This window comes from Nilaparvata lugens, chromosome 6, assembly GCF_014356525.2.
Source record: "Nilaparvata lugens isolate BPH chromosome 6, ASM1435652v1, whole genome shotgun sequence".
Taxonomy (NCBI): Eukaryota; Metazoa; Arthropoda; class Insecta; order Hemiptera; family Delphacidae; genus Nilaparvata; species Nilaparvata lugens.
Genome location: NC_052509.1, coordinates 41,396,695 through 41,416,232, shown reverse-complemented (window position 1 = coordinate 41,416,232; position 19,538 = coordinate 41,396,695). Strand labels below are relative to the sequence as shown.

Sequence of the window (19,538 nt, the reverse complement as noted above, 5' to 3'; positions counted from 1 at the left end):
AATAGACTGGACGTATGCGTAATAGACTGTCTTACACTGCTTCTTAGTCAAAACTTGACTCAACTGGGAAAAAGCATACAGTAGCCTTCTAAGTCGCTGCTTCACCAACTGGATGTGCGGACTCCAGCTTAAGGTGTTATCAATTGTTATCCCAAGGTACTTATATTGATTAACTCTTTCTAAGTTTTGACAGTTGCAGGAAATTGAGGTAGAGTCCCCACATGAGTGAAGTATCAGGTCTTTGTGTCCTGGATCTTGCTGATTACGGGTTACTATAGGCATGTACTTGGTCTTGCTGATATTGACAGTCAAAGAGTTGTGGTCAAACCAGGCCTTAATTCTAGACAAGTCAGCTGTAGCGTTCCTGTATGCGTCGTCCCATAATTTACCAGTTGAGACCACAGCCGTATCATCAGCAAATTAAAAATGTTTACTTTTGATGCTCAGCAGTGGTAGATTATTAACATATATCAAGAAGAGAATAGGCCCAAGAGTACTCCCCTGCACAACCCCGTAATCAACTTGCTCCAGGCCACTCAAACTATCATTGATCTGAACATATTGAACTCTGTCTTTCAGGTAGCTCCTGAACCACTGTAAAGCTGGTTGTTTGATACCCATCATCTCCAGTTTTGTCAAGAGCTTCTCCCTGTCGACTGAATCAAATGCTTTTGCTAGGTCAAGATAGGTAATAATTACTTTGTTCCTCGTTTTTATATTATCTGCAATATATTTAGATGAATCAAATAATGCATCAGAAGAATTTTTTGATTTCTGAAAACCGTATTGTGAGGTGGATAGAAGGTTATGTCTGTTCAAGTACTGCATTAATTGTATCTTTACGCATCTTTCAAGGATTTTTGAAAGTATAGACAATAGTGAAATGGGACGATAATTGGTGTAATTATTTTTTGTGCCTGATTTATAAATTGGAATTACTTTTGAAATTTTCAGAATGTCTGGAAATTCACTTGCCTGGAAGCTCAAGTTTACTAAATGTTGAATAGGGTGTAGGAGGATGTGAACATTTTCTTTGATTACCCTAGCAGGTATACTATCGTGGCCTGGGGCGCTATTACCTCTCATGCTATCAATTACGTTCTTAAGCTCATCTTGTGTAACAGGCTGGAATACAAATAGGGACTCGATAGCATGATCGGAATCATTTATTTCTGGCTCACCCATAGGAGTTAGCGAGTCGGCCAAGCTCTTCCCCACTGAGGCGAAAAACTTATTGAAATTGATGCTAACATCGGTAGCATTCTGTTGAGTCCGCCCAGCCTGCGCGAAAACATCGACCGGAAATGCTAGCTTTTTATTAGGTCTACCAGAAACTTCATTTACAGTTGACCAAAACTTCTTGGGATTGTTTGAGACTTCGTCTAATTTGTTTTTATAATAATTGAATTTAGCTTGTTTTATTTCGGTATTGTAAGAATTCATTTTTCAGGTTAGCATTGAAAGTTCATTTTGGATCTAGCAAAGGTGTTTGACAATACAGTATCACATGACATTTTACTGAAAAAGCTTCAGGCTATGGGTGTAAGAGGTGTTGACTCAGAATGGTTCAAGTCATATCTGGAAAATCGTAGACAGAGAGTCAGGATTGGGAGTAGCCCAAGTGCAGGAGATGGCCTTCTAGTTAGCTTTGGAATACCGCAAGGAACTGTTCTTGGACCAATACCCTACCTCATCTTTGCCAACGATCTGTGCTCTATGGATGTCGGTGGCAAGTTATCGCCTTTGCCGATGACACAGCAGTATTATTCCGGGGAACCAGCTGGAATGAATTCTTCAGGTCAGCTGAACTTAGAATGGGAAAAGTTACCACCTGGCTATTCAATAACATTCTGACGATTAATGCCTCAAAAACAAAATTTATTACTTTCTCACAGAAAGATTCCAAGAAACCTTCTAAGCAGACAATCAAACTACATCATTGCAAATGGGATAGTATGAATTGTAATTGTCCTTCAGTAGAGCGCACATACAATATAAAATATTTATGAGTCATAATAGATTAATTATTTTGCTGGAATAAACACATCTTACATCAAACGGCTAAAATAAAAAAAAGATTTACAAATTCATCCAATTCAGACAGCTACTATCAACAGATATGATAAAAAATGTTTATTATGCAATAGTCGAGTCTATAGCACTTTGGCCTGGGGAGCTACAAATTTATGCCACATCAATCCTATCTTCAAGGTTCAGAAGCTGATTTTGAGAATAATAGGACGCAAACATCCACTCTTCCCTTCAGTATTACTATTCTTGGAGCTCAGCATCAGACAGATTCACATTTCACAGACTTTTAAAATTCACCAAAAAGAACCCACAATATTCTTCATCAATCTGAATCACCCGCAAGGAACACGCAGAAGGAGCATGGACTTGGCAATCCCCAGAATGACAGCATCAGCTGCTCAGGGGTACGCTATTAAAGAAATGGTTCCAATCAATTCATTCAAATCGAAAACAAAAAGCTGGCTTCTGTATAATAGAATCAATCATGGAGAACAATTAGTTCAATGAAAAAATGTTCCATACTTTTTCATTCTTATTTTCTTCATTTTAATGATTTTTTCCCATTGGTATTACCGTATAAATGTTTTTTATGTCTAAAATTTCTACATCATAGGTTATCAATTTTATTTTTTTAATTTGTGATTAACTCCTCTGGTCGTGTTGTACCCTCGACCAGAGAAAATATTAATTCTCCATCAATCCATGACCAGCTTGTGCTGGATAGATTTCGTCAGTGAAAACTTCAAACACAAAAGTCCTCACTAATTACAAAATACTTAATCAAGATGGCATGCCAAATAGGTGGATAAAACTTGTCATCTCATCACCTAATGAGTAGAGTGGGAGGCTAAGCAGTTTATCTCGCAGTACTTTCCTGAATGATATTTCTTCCAATTCACGAATACACTTAGAAAGTCTATTAAAAATCTTTAGTGTGCGAATGGGATAGCTGCTGTGTGATTTAGTCAGTCTTGAGTAAGGTAGGTTGATGTCATTTCGCCTCCTGGTGTTATGATCATGGAATTGGCTTCTTGCTTGCAGTGTATGAATCTTTTTTTTGGAGAAGGAGAATCCTCTCACAACTGCTTGAATGACCCCAGAGTACAATTCCATAATTGACGTGACTGTGTAAAAGGGCATGATATACAGTAGCCAGATAACTTTTAGATACAATGTTTCTCAACTTCTGCTTCAGGTAGATAACCTTGGCGAGTCGATTACAGACCATATTCTTAATGTTGATCCCATGACAGAGAGGCATCCACCATAAATCCAAGAAGTTTAACTTCGGGCTCACCAAAGTAAGGTGGACTACGCTTCAAGGGGCACAGAACATTTTATGTCTTGGCCTCGTTCATGCACAGCCTGTTCACTCTGAACCACGAGCTGGCTTCCTCCAGCAATTGGGCTGACATGAGAATAGCAAAATAAGGATCTTTATCTTGGGCGACTAAAGTAGTGTCATCAGCGAGCAGTAATGCTTTTTCCCTCCATACTGAGATATATATGATATATATCATCATTGATATATATGAGGAAAAACAGAGGACCAAGATTTGAACCCTGTGGAACTCCGACGTTGATCTTAAGTTCTTGAGATTTGGCTCCATCTATTGTCACAACTTGTCTGCGATCCAAAAGGTAACTCTCCATTGTTCTCAAGGCAAATCCACATACACCATATTTTGCAAGTTTCCCCAACAGTATATCATGGGAGACACAATCAAATGCTTTTGTTAAATCACAAAGAGTCATAGCAATCGAGTTCTTATTTTCCATTGTCTGAAGTATGGTCTCAACCATCTGTGGTTGATTTCCTTTGGCAAAAGCCAAACTGATCTTTTGTAAGAAGGGAACTTTTCTCGAAATAGGCAGAAAGCTGAATGTACATGACTGACTCAAAAATCTTTGTAGAAATTGGTATGAGTGATATAGACCTATAGTTGATCAGTTCTTCTGGGTCACCTTTTTAAAAATTGGCACTGTCCTGGCTATCTTGAGAAGGTCTGGGAAAACACCCTGCTCCAGACAGTCATTTATCAGTTCACTCAAAGGTAGCGCTATTGAAGTGATCACTGATTTTATCAAGGCTGTAGACAAGCCATAGATGTCAGGGCTAGTTGAGTTCTTGAAGCCTTTCACAATCTTGACCAAATCCATTCAGGTTATTCTCTTCCACTTGATAAGCTTACAGTTGTGAAAATTACAGATACAGTATTGAGAATAAAATAAGAATGTGCCATCTTTAAATATTTTAAAAATAAAATTATACTTAACCCTCAAACGGATCAGAAACATATTTGGGACAAATCAGAACAAGTGAGGCCCAGCTATCTTTTTATTAGAAAAACAATCGATAGGTTTTAAAGTTATTATTTTCCCTAGCAAAGTTTTATGTTTTTATTTTTTTATGACGCAATTTTTTTTTTGCATAAATACATACATGGAGACAACAGGTTCACCCTTATATGTCTCCTTGAAAGATAACAACATTCTTCATTCTAAAATTAGATTAAAATAAATAACAAGCTAAGAATAAAACAAGAGTAATATGAAATAAGAACTAAATAAATTTAATAACAAAAAAGCGTCTTGACAATAGAAATATGTTTTTTTATAGAAACCCTATCTAATATTTATTGCTAAAACTACTTTCCAAGAGAAAATATGAGAGGTGGAAAAATATGCACTTACAATATCTTACATGAGCACAAACCATGTAATACAGAACAAAGAATCATGTGGGCACTGAGGAGAAAAAATTTCATAAAAAAAAGAAAAATGTCACACGGAAAACCTGGCAACAAATATCTATCCTAAATTAAGCCTTCAGAGTGTTGCGGAATCTGCCACGAGAGCACACAAAGACGTCTAGGCGCCCAGAAAAGAGATTGAAAAGCCTCTGGATTCTATTAATGGGAGAGTTATAATGACTTACTGTTCTGGAGCGTGTTACAAGAAAAGAAAATGAAGAACGACGAGCTATGGATGAAATGTAGATATTAAGTTTAGAAAGTAAATGAGCAGAATCTGAATTTTTCTTCCAAACAATTCCATTGTTTAGTAAATTGTAAAGGAAAATAAGGGATCTGACATCCCTCCTTGATTTTAATGTTTCAATTCCAAATATACCTCAGTGTATCAGTTGGAAATCAAATTGACAGTAGACAGTAAACTTCTTCTAATACATATATCTCAGAATTTTGTTTTGTAAACGCTCCAGAACGAGAATTTGGCCATTGTAATATGGACTCCAGATCTCAGAGGCATATTCTAGGAGATTTCTAACTAGTTACTTGTATAAGAATAAGAGAGGGGCAACATCACTAAATGGTGAACATATCCTCAAGATGAAACCTATTTGCTGATTAGCCCTACTGCATATGAAGTCCACTTGACAATTAAAAGTAAAATCACAGGTAAACACTACACCGTGATCCTTGAAAATTTTCATCTCTTCCAAAGGGGTGCCACCAATATTATATATATTTTCAAAAGGAGCCAACTGTCGAGTGAAACTAATAACTTTGCACTTGGCCACATTTATTCTCAGTTTATTAGTTTCACACCAGATTAATAAACTATCAACATCCCTCTGAAGGTTAATGCAATCATTGACATTCTTTATTTCTCTGAATAGTTTAACATCGTCAGCGTACATGAGACAAAAATAATTTTTAATAAATGAAGGAAGATCGTTGATAAATAATAGAAAAAGTAGTGGCCCAAGATTACAGCCCTGTGGCACGCCAGATGAACAATAGACTGAATCAGATTTATGATTATGTATCATAACATATTGCAATCTCAAATGCAAGTAACTCTCCAGAAGTTTGACCAAGTTATCACAGAAACCCATTACTCTGAGTTTATTAATTAACAATCTATGATTTATTGTATCAAATGCCTATCTGTATATATGTCATCAACACTTCCTCAACCGTCTAACACTGTGGACACTTCATTGCTGAAAACCATTAGATTAGTTACAATGGAGCGCCCTGGTAAGAAACCATGTTGCTCCTCCGCAATAACTCTCTTGACCTGTCCAAATATAATTTCATGTAGTATTTTTTCAATTTTTTTGGAAAAACAGTTCAAAATAGTCTGTTCTTTTCCCCGACTTGAAAACCGGGGTTATTCGAGCAATCTTCCATTTTTCAGGGAATTTAGAAGTTTTTATAGCTAGATCGAGAATAAACTTTAAAGGTTGAAGAAGAACTGTTGCACTACCCTTAACAATAAATGTGGGAATCAAGTCAGGGCCTTCAGAGCAACCAGATTTTAATCCCGCTATAGCAGATAGGATCTCATCAGAAGAAACATTACCAATGCCCACACTCAATCCCAGCCGCCAGACATACCCGGACAACCCCCGCATGCATCAGGTGAAACAGGTGTATCAGCCTCATAAACAGGCTCGAAGTAACGTGCAAATCCATCCACAATATGAGAACCAATGTAGGACTCCCAATTCAGCGTCATAGTCGACTCCACTTCTCTTGCAATTTATATATGTCCAAAAATTTCTTACGTTACCACACAGACCAGATTGAATGGAATGTATATAGTTATATGCTAAAGTAATTCTAGTCTTCAAGGATGCTCTCAAAGTTTTAAAAAGATTGTCGTGATGAGGTGAAACTTTCCTCTTCCTTGAACATTTATTCTTCATCTTTAGATCAGATACTATATCTGCAGAGAACCAAGGAGGATATTTAGGATTGTGCTCTTTCACTTTAATCTTCGGAATACAATCATCCAAGTGTGAGTACATGATTTTGTAAAATTCATCAACAGCCGAGTCGACATCAACACAACCGAATAAAGAGTCCCAACAGCGGTCTCTCAATCCACAGTAGAGTTTGAGACATCCCCCTTAGGATATTTATAACGTAATTCCTGGGTATCCGCTGGAGCATTATCAGCCTCAGAATCTGAATATGAGGCCTCAACAAATAATGCAGGATGATAGCCGTCTTCAGGGAGGAGGAAGTCATCACTCCTGACAACTTCAACGTGGATTTTACTTAATACAAGATCCAGAGTCCCACCCAAATTATTCACAACTGAGTTATACAAATTTAAATCATAAAAATTCAAAAAAATATTTAGAATCCCAGCTCTAGATGTTTCCAAAGAAAGATCATAAGTGCATGAGGTTATTTGTGGTGAATTAAATTTAATTACTTGACACGATCTTTGCAGGAAAACCTTGCATTGATCACGACATTAGATATTTGAATATATTTAGATTAATATTATATTTCCGTTTTTTCAATATAAGTGTTTTCCTGTTACCGTATATCACATGTTTATGTCAAAGACATGTCCTTTTTCAATGTGGACTTATACAGTATTGGCTCAACTTTGATAATTTATCGATTTATCGGATGGGCACGTTAAACTGTCGGTCTCGGCTGAAATATGACAGACGTAAGGCAAATTGACGGCTTAAATGATATATTCAGGCAAGGTGGAACTTCCGCCAGGAACTCTCCACCAATAAAATCCATACTAATATTTTTTTATCGACTTATTAGTGTAATTTAATAATGTAATGTTATGTATTTTTTACTTTCCTTGACCTATTACCATAGGTAAGGAAAGTATTGCTTTCCGAAAAATTAAGGTACCCCAATTTCTAAATTTCTGTGTGTGTGTGTGTGTGTGTGTGTGTGTTTATGAGTGTATGTGCGTCTGTGTACACGATATCTCATCTCCCAATTAACGGAATGACTTGAAATTTGGAACTTAAGGTCCTTACAATATAAGGATCCGACATGAACAATTTCGATCAAATGCAATTCAAGATGGCGGCTAAAAAGAAGAAAATGTTGTCAAAAACAGGGGTTTTCGCGATTTTCTCGAAAACGGCTCCAACGATTCTGATTAAATTAATACCTAGAATAGTCATTGATAAGCTCTATCAACTGCCACAAGTCCCATATCTGTAAAATTTCAGGAGCTCCGCCCCATATATGCAAAGTTTTATTTAGTATTCCCAATTATCAGGCTTCTGATACAATTTTAACAAAAAATTTCGAGTGGAAAAGATAGCAGACCTCGTATATCTCCATCGTTATTGTCCTGTCACCAGCTGGCTCAGATCTTTGTTTATAAGTAGACTTGAGATGCGCGTGAACACTAGCGTCAGGTGATCAATTTTCATAATGGCAAGGAAAGTTGAGTGAGTGCGCCACACCAGATTTTTTATTTTTAGATTACCTAATGTCTAAATGTAAAGTTTTAAAAGTTATTTTTTACTGTGCTGACAGTAGATTGATGTAATGTAAGGGTAAACGCGCACTAGCACGACCAGACCACAACCCTGACCAAGAACTTGCAGCCAGGACAACCTGAAATGATGTGAAGCAACGCGCACTGCCTACGACCAGTCTGCGTCCAGGACTGTTGGTATATTAGTACTTTGACAAAAACTTTCTTGGTCTTGGCCGTGCTAGTGCGCGTTTACTCTAATGATTGTACCAACTTGTGTCAACTTTATGGAGTGAGTCTGTATCGGTATTATATTGAACAAAATAAAAACACTTCATTCACATGGGCTACTTTTTAAATTAATAAAAACAATATACAAATCTTGAAGTACCATTTATTTCACCGAAACTAGCTGTTGAATTATTTCAAATTTTTCAAAAACAAACGGCACTACTTCAAGATTTCTATATGGTTTTTATGAACAAAATAAATATTCTATTATGATATAACAAAAAATGTATAGATATTTTCATGTTGCACTCAATCATTAAATTCATGGTCTCTAACATGTTTTTAAAACTATTATTCTACAAATGATTAAATTGTGTTTAAAATAGTTACCTTACTGAAATAATGCAATGACCTTACTCGATTTATTTTCTAATTTCTAGTTTTTAATTTTTTGATTTTATTTATATACTTTTTTGCATTTAATACTTCATTGGGGCATAGTTTTATCATTAATAACCATAATTAATTTTTATCCCCACAGGTTTTCAACATGGATCCGATGTTTCTTTCCTATTCTCAAGTCAACGGGGTCCCTCAAGAATCAAAACTGGCAACTTACATGGTAAAATAGTCTGCCAATCAAATACCGTATTTTACGTATTGCAAAAAAAATCAAAATTATCTGATTCTGTCTGAAAATATGAAAATTCATTTTCTTAGTAACAGTAATGATCATAAGCATTTACTAGTTGGTATATCTGTTTATTGCTGAAATACAAAATGTTGATCGGTTGATGATTATCCATCTCTTATATTGATAATTTACCCCCCTATAATCAAAGGCTTTAGTCAATCAAAATTTTTGATCTTTTTGAGCTATTTTCATCTAAACACGCTAGTATTTAATTTTTGTAGTGTAAAGCTTGAAGATATTCTGGTTTTATTGGATAATTATCCCAATTATTCTAAATTATAGTTAATTATGTAATTAATTATGTAAAATAGTAATTATAGTTCTAAATTAACTAGTTATAATTAATAGTCCATTAATAACGTCTTAAACCGCTCGTTTTCTAATTTCAGCGTCAAAATAAAGGACCTCCTGTATCGACAGTTGGTGTATCTTCCCTTGTCAAAAATGTTTCTGGTCTTTCTTTGGACCCTTTATCAAGTTTGGCCATGAAAAAGGTAAGAAGTAAAGTCTGTTTATTTTTATCATCACGTCTCATCATATTACTAACTATCACCAACTAAAAAGTATCATAAAAGTACCAATGATAAAGTATCATAGCAATACTTTATTTTAAAAAATGAGACTCACATTGTTCTATGCAATTCATTTTATACTGTCAAGAATTCTTGATTTTGTTTTAATTTTCATTCGATATATTTTAAATGATATCAACGGCTCGAAACCAAAGTTTTTCAAGTAACATAAAAATAGTAGATATTTTATTCAACCATGAAAATGTAATATTAAAAGAATAATGATCACTCATTATTCTAATATTCATTTGTTGAACTTGAAGAAAGTTATTTGGTTTATTAAGAATGAGTACACACAGAATATATGCTATCAAAACCGCTGGAAATCGGTACGCCTAACTCTCTCCGTGTGCACACATTTTTAACTGAACGTAGTGAGGTCTATGTTTTAAGTCTGATATTCTTTTGTCTGTAAGTAAGTATGTAACGCAATTACGGCGATACGCGTTCATAGAATTCTATTAGATTTGGCAGAAATATTCCTTTTTCAAATGCGCGTCGATGTATACACAAGGTTTTTTAAATTTTGCATTTTAAGGATAATATGAAAAGAAAAGGAATTCCTCCATACTCCGATATTACTATATGTATCATCTACTCTGAAGATAGGATGATTAATCAGACTATAGAATTATTCATAATCAATTAGCTGACAAGTGATTACACAGATGTCTGGAGAAGCCAGTCTATTTCTGTATTTCTATAAGGTCTATAGTTTCAATCAAAGACCTTAAAGATATCTTTAAGGTCTTTGGTTTCAATATTATGTTTTGCAGTGTCATGGTATTATTATGCGTGCCCATCAGCATCAATATTCTCACATTTGAAAAAAACTAATTTAATAGGTGATTAAAAATAATCAAATGAAATGAATAATGCTGAAGAAATTATAATATTTTTGACTGTAAAAAATGAACTTTCATCAGATGGAAAGATTATCACGGAACTGGAAGAGTTATATCATATGGAATACAAATTCAAACGTGAACTGAGTTTGTTAGCATTTAAAACAGGTGACATCAGGTACTTGTGGATGAGAATACTGCGTGAGGTCCACTGTTCACAGAACTATCAGTTATAGTTTATAGATCTTTCAGATTTCAAGATTATTTCCAACAATATTGCTTGAAGTAGAGTATTTGGGAGACTGATGTATTAAGACTCTCTAAAAGAAACTAAAGATATTGGTTCTAAGGCTCCGAACGATTTAACTTCAACTCATTCTATATCACTATTAGCTAATTAATAACCTGGGGGGAGAGAATTCAGTGTGGAAGCTATTAAATTTTGCGTATGTAATGTTGATTGGTACAAAAAAGTACGGTTAGGCTAGGATCATTTGTTCGGGGCTCTAGAGAATCTAGTAGCCTATTGATAAAATACTGCTATACAAAGTAAGAATCTATCCTCTTGCTTTATATTCAACCCTAAAACAATCCATAAAACGTTTCCTACTAAGACTAATACAAACTATACACAACTGTATGGGTGTTTCCCAAACAATCTAATTAAACATGCGTAATAAAAGTCGAGTCTGTTTTGCTGTTTGCTGGGGTTGTGGTGTGATTTAAGGGTGATCGATGTACAGGTCTTATATTTGTATAATATTGCGTGTACAATATGTGAGTGAATGTGTTGTTTGTGGTGGGATTGGGTAAAGCGTGGCTCCAGTTGGCAACTAATGCAGTTGAGCAAGATGTGATTGTTCTTGCAGGGCCCCGAGTTCATGCCACGCAGTGTGTCTGCCGGTTCCCCCAACCTGGTCGCTGCCTATTCAAATCGGAATCATTTAGTTGAAAGTCCCGCCTCTCCCCCGCACACCACCCCTCCCACCACTCCTCTCCCCCTCAATTGCTCTCCCACTCCGCTCTTAGATAACACGTCCACTACATATCAGGTGGGTATCCAAACAAATCTCTTATTCCTCTCCTAAAACCACCGTTTCTTTATTGCACCAATCCATTTTTAGTGTTGTTTATTATGGCACTAGTATTTCTTTTAATCAGTCATTTGAAATAGTCGTCTAGATAGTTGATTATTCGGTTCAGGGTCTAGAATTACCAGCAATAAACCTATATATTCGTATTATTCAATTTATTCTTTCAAAACGCACTCATCCGTGCTACAAAAATAGGATGCTAGGACCTATACCTGTAACAAGTTGGACTGCGATAGCTCACTTGTGAAGACGTTCCAACCCGTCAACATTTGAAACCTTCGATTAACTACTTCCAAAACAGTCATAATAAGCACATAGTTGTTTAATCAGCTTATTAACCAAACACAAGTAGAAGAATCTGTAGGCAACAAGCAAAACACCCAATACCAGAACCGTTGTAAGAGCATCCACAAAAATGTTTTTACATGTTTGATAAGTTGCAAAAATAACAGCCTATTATTAAAACTGTCTTTATTGATGCATGGGTTGGAGAGTCCCATTCAAATAGATTAACACAATTCAAATAGCTCCAACCCAGTATTCGTTGAATTCGTGAAAGGAATGTTTAAACCTATTAATTCTCTCAAATTTTGTCATTTCTGCTCCCATAATTGAATATGAATGTTTATATTAGTCGTTCTCTTCCGTTTTTTTCTTCAAAATTCTTCCAATCCCTCTAAAAATTCTCTCTAATTGCAAATGGAGAATTTTGAATTGCCTAGCTTTGGTTTCTTGTTTCAGTGTATTCCCAATTCACTTTGATTTCGTATTTTTTCAATTAGATTATATTATTGGATCAATAACAATTTTTGCACATTATTGGCCAGAATATACTCTTCTTATGAGATATAAGTAGGGTTTGTCTATTTATGTTATAAAATAGTCGCTTTGCAGGTTTGCTTTTTGTGCTTGAGTGTTAACGTTTGAAAATGGTACATGAACTAGTTGAATTTCTAGGATGGTAACAGTAGTTTGCTTTATTATTTATTTTTTTATTTTTGTTTTAAAACAACCCTACCAAATTGTAGTATAAAATTTTGAATGTTTCAAGTGGAAAATTGAAAAATATTACCAATCAATCAATGCATGACTAATATCAAACTCAAATAGTTAGTTTAGTAGTCAATCAAATAGACATTTGTAGTATTGGCTTACTCAATGTTATAGTTTTTGTTGCTCGTTCATGTCTGTTATTGTGTATCATTAGCTCTTTATTATTTTGAAATATCAATAGCAAGTTGTATTTCAGAATTTATTTCACTTTTCACGTCCCAATATAATTTTTAAATATATTTATGCTGGTAATTATTTTACAATTTACATGATGTCGTAAGATATGGATTGAAATTTAAATTTGAGTTATGATATGTGATTACTCTCTTGAACTTCAATGCACGGACCATTTCATTAGAGGATTAATTTATCTGTTAATTTAGTTTTATAATATTAATATTCATTGTTGATCGCTACTACTAACAAGTTGCAGAATAGAGGCGCCATCGACTCATAACACTCAACTAGAAAACAACTTGACAGTTATTACAATTCAAGTCTACGCCTAATATCAAAAGACAACAGTCATATTAGTGTACAAACCCGCGCTCCGCAAGGGTCTGTGAAGAACAAAGAGATTGAATTATAGTTTTATAGTTCCATGCTGAAAATAAAAAGTATTTCCTATCAAATTTACTTGATAACAGTAAAAATGTTCAATAGGAAAATTAATTAAGAATTTAAATTTGAAAATTCTCATGGTAAGAAGTTGAGAAGTGACTGTGGCTAGATTCGTTCAAACCGGCAATTTTTCATTCACAACTAGTGTGTGTCACTTCTAGCTCTAGACCAAGAGACCAGTTGATGAACAGACTATTTTGTCGTTACATGAACTTCGTATCATAAATTAAATCAACTATTTTTAATTATTGAAATTGATTGATAAACATGAAAGTAGCCATTTTAACCATCCTTGATAAATTCAGAAACTTAATGCAAAATTTCAAGTTAATCAGATCAGTAGATTAAACGTGATGAACCGGCAAACGTGCATTTCGTATCCCGTACAATGTATAAGGCCCGCCGCAAAGTAGATCCACGCAATCCACGACCCACGCTTATCCACGATCAAGGTCAAGCAAACCCACACGCTGGGCTGGGTCTGTCAACGCAAAGTGAACCCACGGTAGCGTGGAACATGGCTACCTCGACAAAAGCCGAGTATAGCCGAAAAAAACAGACCAGAGCCGGCAGAGTATAGTTGTAGGTATAAAATAGTTAAGACATATTGTGAGACAATATAAGAATGTCTGTACTATTGGTGTCTGAATCATTCTTAGCCGACCCATAGTTATTTGTTAATGATTATGTTCATCAATGTCGAAACATTTCGAGCAGAAAACATGAAATTTTCGACATGCTAGAAACATGTAGTCTAGCCTATCGGTGTACGTATGATTTATTATAGATTTAGTTGTAAGCATGCATAATACAACGAACGAGTGTCCCACGTTCCACGAAACCTGTAAACGAATCACAAACCGATCCACGCGTGGATATTAATTTAGTGGAATGTTCTCGGCTGGGTGCAGTTTGCGGCGCGCCATTGTTTGCAATGCTTTTACAAAACTTTCCACGGCGTGAGTTGGAGTGACGTGGATTAGCGTGGGCCTACTTTGCGGCGGGCCCAAGCCACTTCCTTATCTTGTATAAATTTAATATAGATGTAGAATGTAATAAATTAAAACATCTCCACAGTATCTAGCATCGTCTCATGAGATATTGACTAGAATGAAATGTAGTACAACAGTACAACCCAAATTTCTACTTTCTTGTTTAAATGTTTCATAATATTACTATCGTACGTTTTGTAAGGAGATCTTCGAAGGCACGATGATACAAAATAACATTGTTGATTGTTACTCTAACCAAAATGTTTCACAGAGTGGCACAAAGGGAAATTTTCAAATAATGTCATATCCACCAATAAATGTGAGAAGCTACAACTATAACCAAAAAGTCAACATTGAAAACGTATAATTATAATGTATTTGGCATGTTCATGATGTGCTCCCATTCGGCGTTACAGCCTGCTACGAAAACTCTGGATTAACAAATCAGGAAATGATAGGTAGTGATTTTGTTTTCAATGTTAAGATTGTTGCAGTACGGTACACATTGCCTCTAAGATACCCATCCCCAAAGAGACACGTTAGTAAGCAAACGCTTTTATAAAATTCTCTCACAGCTATTGAGCGTTTTATAAGAGTCTGATTATCCATGATGACTTGATGGCAATGCGTTCACATCAATTGTGCAAAAACTTGAACAACTACCGACTGCCAACTGAAACATTTAACATTTTCTGTTCCCCTGCACCACTGTTCATTTTACTATTTTCGAGAATTGTTCCAGTGAGCGGCGAAAATATGTTTAACCAACAAAATGACAATCTATTCTCACCACTATTGTAAATCGTTTCAAGCACTACTGTTATATCGTTTAATTCACTCACCACTATTGTAAATCGTTTCATATACTGTTATATCGTTTGTTAAAAATGTTTTGAAAGGAGAAGGTGGGTGGCACGACCTACTATTACCCGTCGGCGGGGCCAGTGGATCGTGTCTCGTCGGTGGGGGTGGTAGGAGGGGTGGCGGGGGACGACAGTACAGCGGCCGTGCTGCCCCCCTCCCCCCTCACTGCCTACCCGAGCACCCAGAACCCCCACCACGCCCTAGACACCAGCTACTATTTGCCCGACGAGATACGGCTCGAGCTGCAGATGAAGAATGCGCTGACTCTCGCCCAACCGGATCCAACTCTTTATCCTAGTGAGTCAACTCAAACACTTTTCCAATTATTGTTCTTGGCATATTATTGTAATTTTCCTTTTTTATTTTCATTGTGGAATAAAGATGTGTATGGGCATGTTTAACTTTCTTGACATGTATGTTCTACCGTTAATGGCCAGCTCAATAAAGAATTCCAATAGGGCTACTAGATTTTTTAATCATAAATGTTTAATCATAGTAAATGCTTATTTATATTTTAAATGCAGTCGTGTTCAATATAAAAATAATTACAAGGGTACTAGTAATTTTCTTTAATTTATCTACATTCTTATAAATAACAGAATAGGCTTTCTATTTTTAGCAGTAGGCTACCTATGTGCATATTAATATTGCTGTTGATTGACTTTAGGTTTGGTCGATGGAGCTTCGAAACTTAATTTCATTTCAGATAAATGTAGGTCCTTCAATGTATGGATCCATATTTGTGTATTCCGATTAGTGAATTTTGAATTTTAAAAAACAATTTTATTTTTCCGGTATGGCTCATAAATGTTTTGTTTTGACATTTTAATCATGTTTCACTTCAACGTGTCCTATTGTTTCGGCTTGCAGATACCCCGACAGAGGTTGAAAACTATCACGAATTGTGCCCTCTAGAGCAGCTACCCTCACTGCATAAAGCGCAACTCATAGGGTTCCAGACCTCCACTTTCAAGGCCACTAATATTAAGACTGGAACACGTTACTGTCTCCGTAGAATACACGGTAACTTACTTTAATTACTATGCTTAATATGAGGATGAAAATCTATCAACTAGTAGATAGTAGTATATTTTGAACCATTTTTGGTTCAATAACTCAACTTTTAGGTCCAATTACTCCTATATTCTACTATGAACATTTCCTCTTTCATTTATTTGAATTGATAATTTTCTGTCTTTGAAGGGCTCTTGGATTTATCCCAATTTATTGGTACTCTAACAGCATACTTGTTTTTCACTAGGTCATAAATATAAACTAAAAATTAACTATGAACCATGTTTTTGCTGAGCTAAATGTGAGTAAATATGGAACCAGAAATAAAGCTTAGCGAGCTGAAAATGCAAATTTTTTTTTCAATTTGTTTCTTATCTACAGTATAGGAAGCATTCCATTATCATATTATTATCATTATTATTGACGTGATTAATGATGGTGGTAATTTTCTATGAAATACAAATAGTTTTGAATCGTCTTCTTGATATAATTGTTATTATCTTGATATTTTTTACAGGATTTCGGTTACCAAACCAAAAATGTACGATGCTTATAGATATGTGGAAAAAGTTGAGCCATTCCAATATAGTACAGCTAAGAGATGTATTCACTACAAAAGCATTTGGAGATCAATGTAAGTTTTAAGGAAACCGTATACGCCCACCTATGCATTATTTCTAATGTGATAAATTTATCACAGTATTACCTACCAAGAATTTTTTTCCTACAGTTACCTTGAAAAGTGGCCATTGCTGCACTGATTACATAACGCAAAGAATCACTTTTCCGCTCTAGTGCGGGAAAAATTTTTTCCTACAGATACCTTGAAAAGTGACCATTTGTGCACTGATTGCAGGCCGCAAAGAATCACTTTTCCGCACTAGTGCGCAAAGTGAGTACTTTGCGTACTCCAGATTTGCAACATGGCAACACAAAATAGTTAGTAGGTTATATGGAGCACCAGTGCAGCAAAATCAAAATGAAGTTGGTAATACTCATAGTGAGGCCCACGTTATAATGACAGTGGAGAACAGCGTTGCCTTGCCATTATGTGCCTTCATTATAGTCATTTCAATGCTTACATAACATAAACCCTCTTCAAGCAGTCAGATAAATTTTCAATTGGATTACATTTTATTCAATTGAAGATTTACAGTCTTAATAACATTCCAGTTGTTGAAATTTGACATAATTAAAAAGATAGCTGAGAATTAACAAATCAACAGGAAATTATAATAATTGGAACGTTCTAAAAATAAACTCAACATTTTGCTTGCTATACTTTTTGAATGACACGAGTTTACAAGCTGCTGCATCTGTGATATAATTCAATTTACGAACCAATAATAGTAGTTTATACAACAGTTCTAGAATTAGGGTATTTAATAGTGGGATCAGTACAAGTTGAATCAGATTTTTTTACTCACTAATAAATGCCTGTGAATTAGTTAAACAAAGTCAACAAAGTATTGAGTGTAATTCAACTTTCATTGCATGATTTTATTAAATTTATCCGCACAAAAATAATTGGCCCCCTAAATAAATATTAGAGTAGAATATGAATCCAAAAACTAGAAATTATAAAACACAGCAAAATAGGCTAGACTTAAACAAGGAGCATACTCGAGTTTAATTCAATATTAAAAAGAAAATAGTTCCACAGCTCACAACCTTTCAACAGTCATTGAGGCTCACTTAACTTGTAATAAGATACTAGTCCAGGCAACGAATGCTCAAAAAGATATATAGGGAAAAGTTTCGAACCCAATTTTTGACCTCGCAGTCCTTTTAAGGATAGTGAGGAGGTAAACATATAAAAAGTCCTCACTCCTACCACACTCAACACTAAAACTGCTATAAAAATTTATGGAAAGTATAAAATGATGAAATAATACATTAAATTGAAGAGAATCGAATGCTTCACAACTCACTGTCTTAAATACTCCTATAGTCCAGTCAATGAAAGATTATAGGGGGAAAATTTTAGAACACAATTTTTGACCCCTTAGCTCTTCTTTTAAGGATAGTAAGGGAGTAATAATTCCTCACTCCTACACCCTGTATAAAAAAAATTACATTTTTGCAATGCATTGTTGTTGAGTAATAAGCCAAAAGTGCAAAAAATTTGAAGAATAACTGTCTTTTCAAAGATTTTACACTTTTAAAAGTGAATATCTCAAAAACTAAAAAAGATCACAAAACTCTACTGTACAAAACTTGTAGGAAATTTATCCAGCTTCAATTTTACTCAGTTAGCCATGTCGCTGGAATGCATTGTTACCCAGTTACATGAGTGTCAGCCATAAATGGAAAAATGCAACTTTTAAACTACCCTCATCCCTTAAGCTCAAGGAGTAGGGATGAGGAATTTTGATATGTTCACCATCTAACTAGTTCAAACAATGCTGCGATGTCAAATATTGTGTTCCAAACATTCCCTCCCAATTTCCCCTGACAATATTGATCTATTGTTGTTAAACTGAAGATTTCACACTCAACCCTATAACGGCTGCAACAATCGTTGGGAGATGCGTAAAATAATGAGACCATAGATGAAATTGAAGAGAATATAATGCTCTATGTGCCCATGATTAGCACGGATTTTTTCAATGAATCGTTAAAAAGTTATAAGGCCAAAAAGGTGAAAAAATCGGAGCCGGAAGGGTTTTTCTTCAAAATGTGATACCTTAGAGAGCTCATACTTAGAAAACTATGAGAGATATGGAAAAATGTTGGAAATGAAACTTGTAGGATAATTTGTGAGCTTTCACAAACAGGATAGAATAGCTTTCACAAATAGAATATTATATAAACTTCATTATTATGATTGTGTTCGACAAAAATTTCCGAAAAGCGCATATTGATAGATATTATGCAAAAAAAAACAAAATATGGCACTTCCAAACCACCCCCACCACCTTAGCACAGGGTTGTTATGCTTACCCCCTTACTACCCTTGAAATAGCTACGGGGTCAAAAATTGTGTTCCAACATTTTCCCTCTATAATCTTCTATTGACTGGACTGTACGAGTATTTGAAAGACAGTGAGTGAGTGAGCAAAAACAGGCTCAAAGAATGATGATTTATTGATTATATCAATTTGTAACGAAAGATTTTTCTTCTCGTGAGATCAGCTGAATGATCCCACACATGCACTCGTTAACTCACTTCCATTACACGGTATTGACATACAACAAAATTTCCAGCTGTTTTTCCAAGGACGTATTTATCCTTTTAATGTGCTTCAGCGAGTTATCCCAAGGTTGAGACCTAGTGCAATCGAATTTTCATATCATAAACCTACTTT

General features: G+C 35.2%; 1 protein-coding gene across 5 annotated transcripts in view; it reads left to right on the top strand.

Annotated features, from left to right (window-relative positions):
• LOC111052837 (PAN2-PAN3 deadenylation complex subunit PAN3) overlaps window positions 1–19,538 on the top strand; it is a 50,005-nt gene that overhangs the window by 7,296 nt on the left and 23,171 nt on the right. For 2 of the 5 annotated variants that reach the window (XM_039430817.1, XM_039430815.1), the window contains exons 2-8: window positions 580–688; window positions 9,023–9,103; window positions 9,565–9,669; window positions 11,462–11,644; window positions 15,252–15,513; window positions 16,087–16,239; window positions 16,748–16,864. In XM_039430817.1, coding sequence (XP_039286751.1) covers window positions 9,032–9,103; window positions 9,565–9,669; window positions 11,462–11,644; window positions 15,252–15,513; window positions 16,087–16,239; window positions 16,748–16,864 — 892 coding nt within the window. In that variant the 5' untranslated portion in view covers window positions 580–688; window positions 9,023–9,031. The remainder of the gene's footprint in view (window positions 1–579; window positions 689–9,022; window positions 9,104–9,564; window positions 9,670–11,461; window positions 11,645–15,251; window positions 15,514–16,086; window positions 16,240–16,747; window positions 16,865–19,538) is intronic. The other 3 variants (XM_039430814.1, XM_039430816.1, XM_039430818.1) reach the window with 2 other exon arrangements.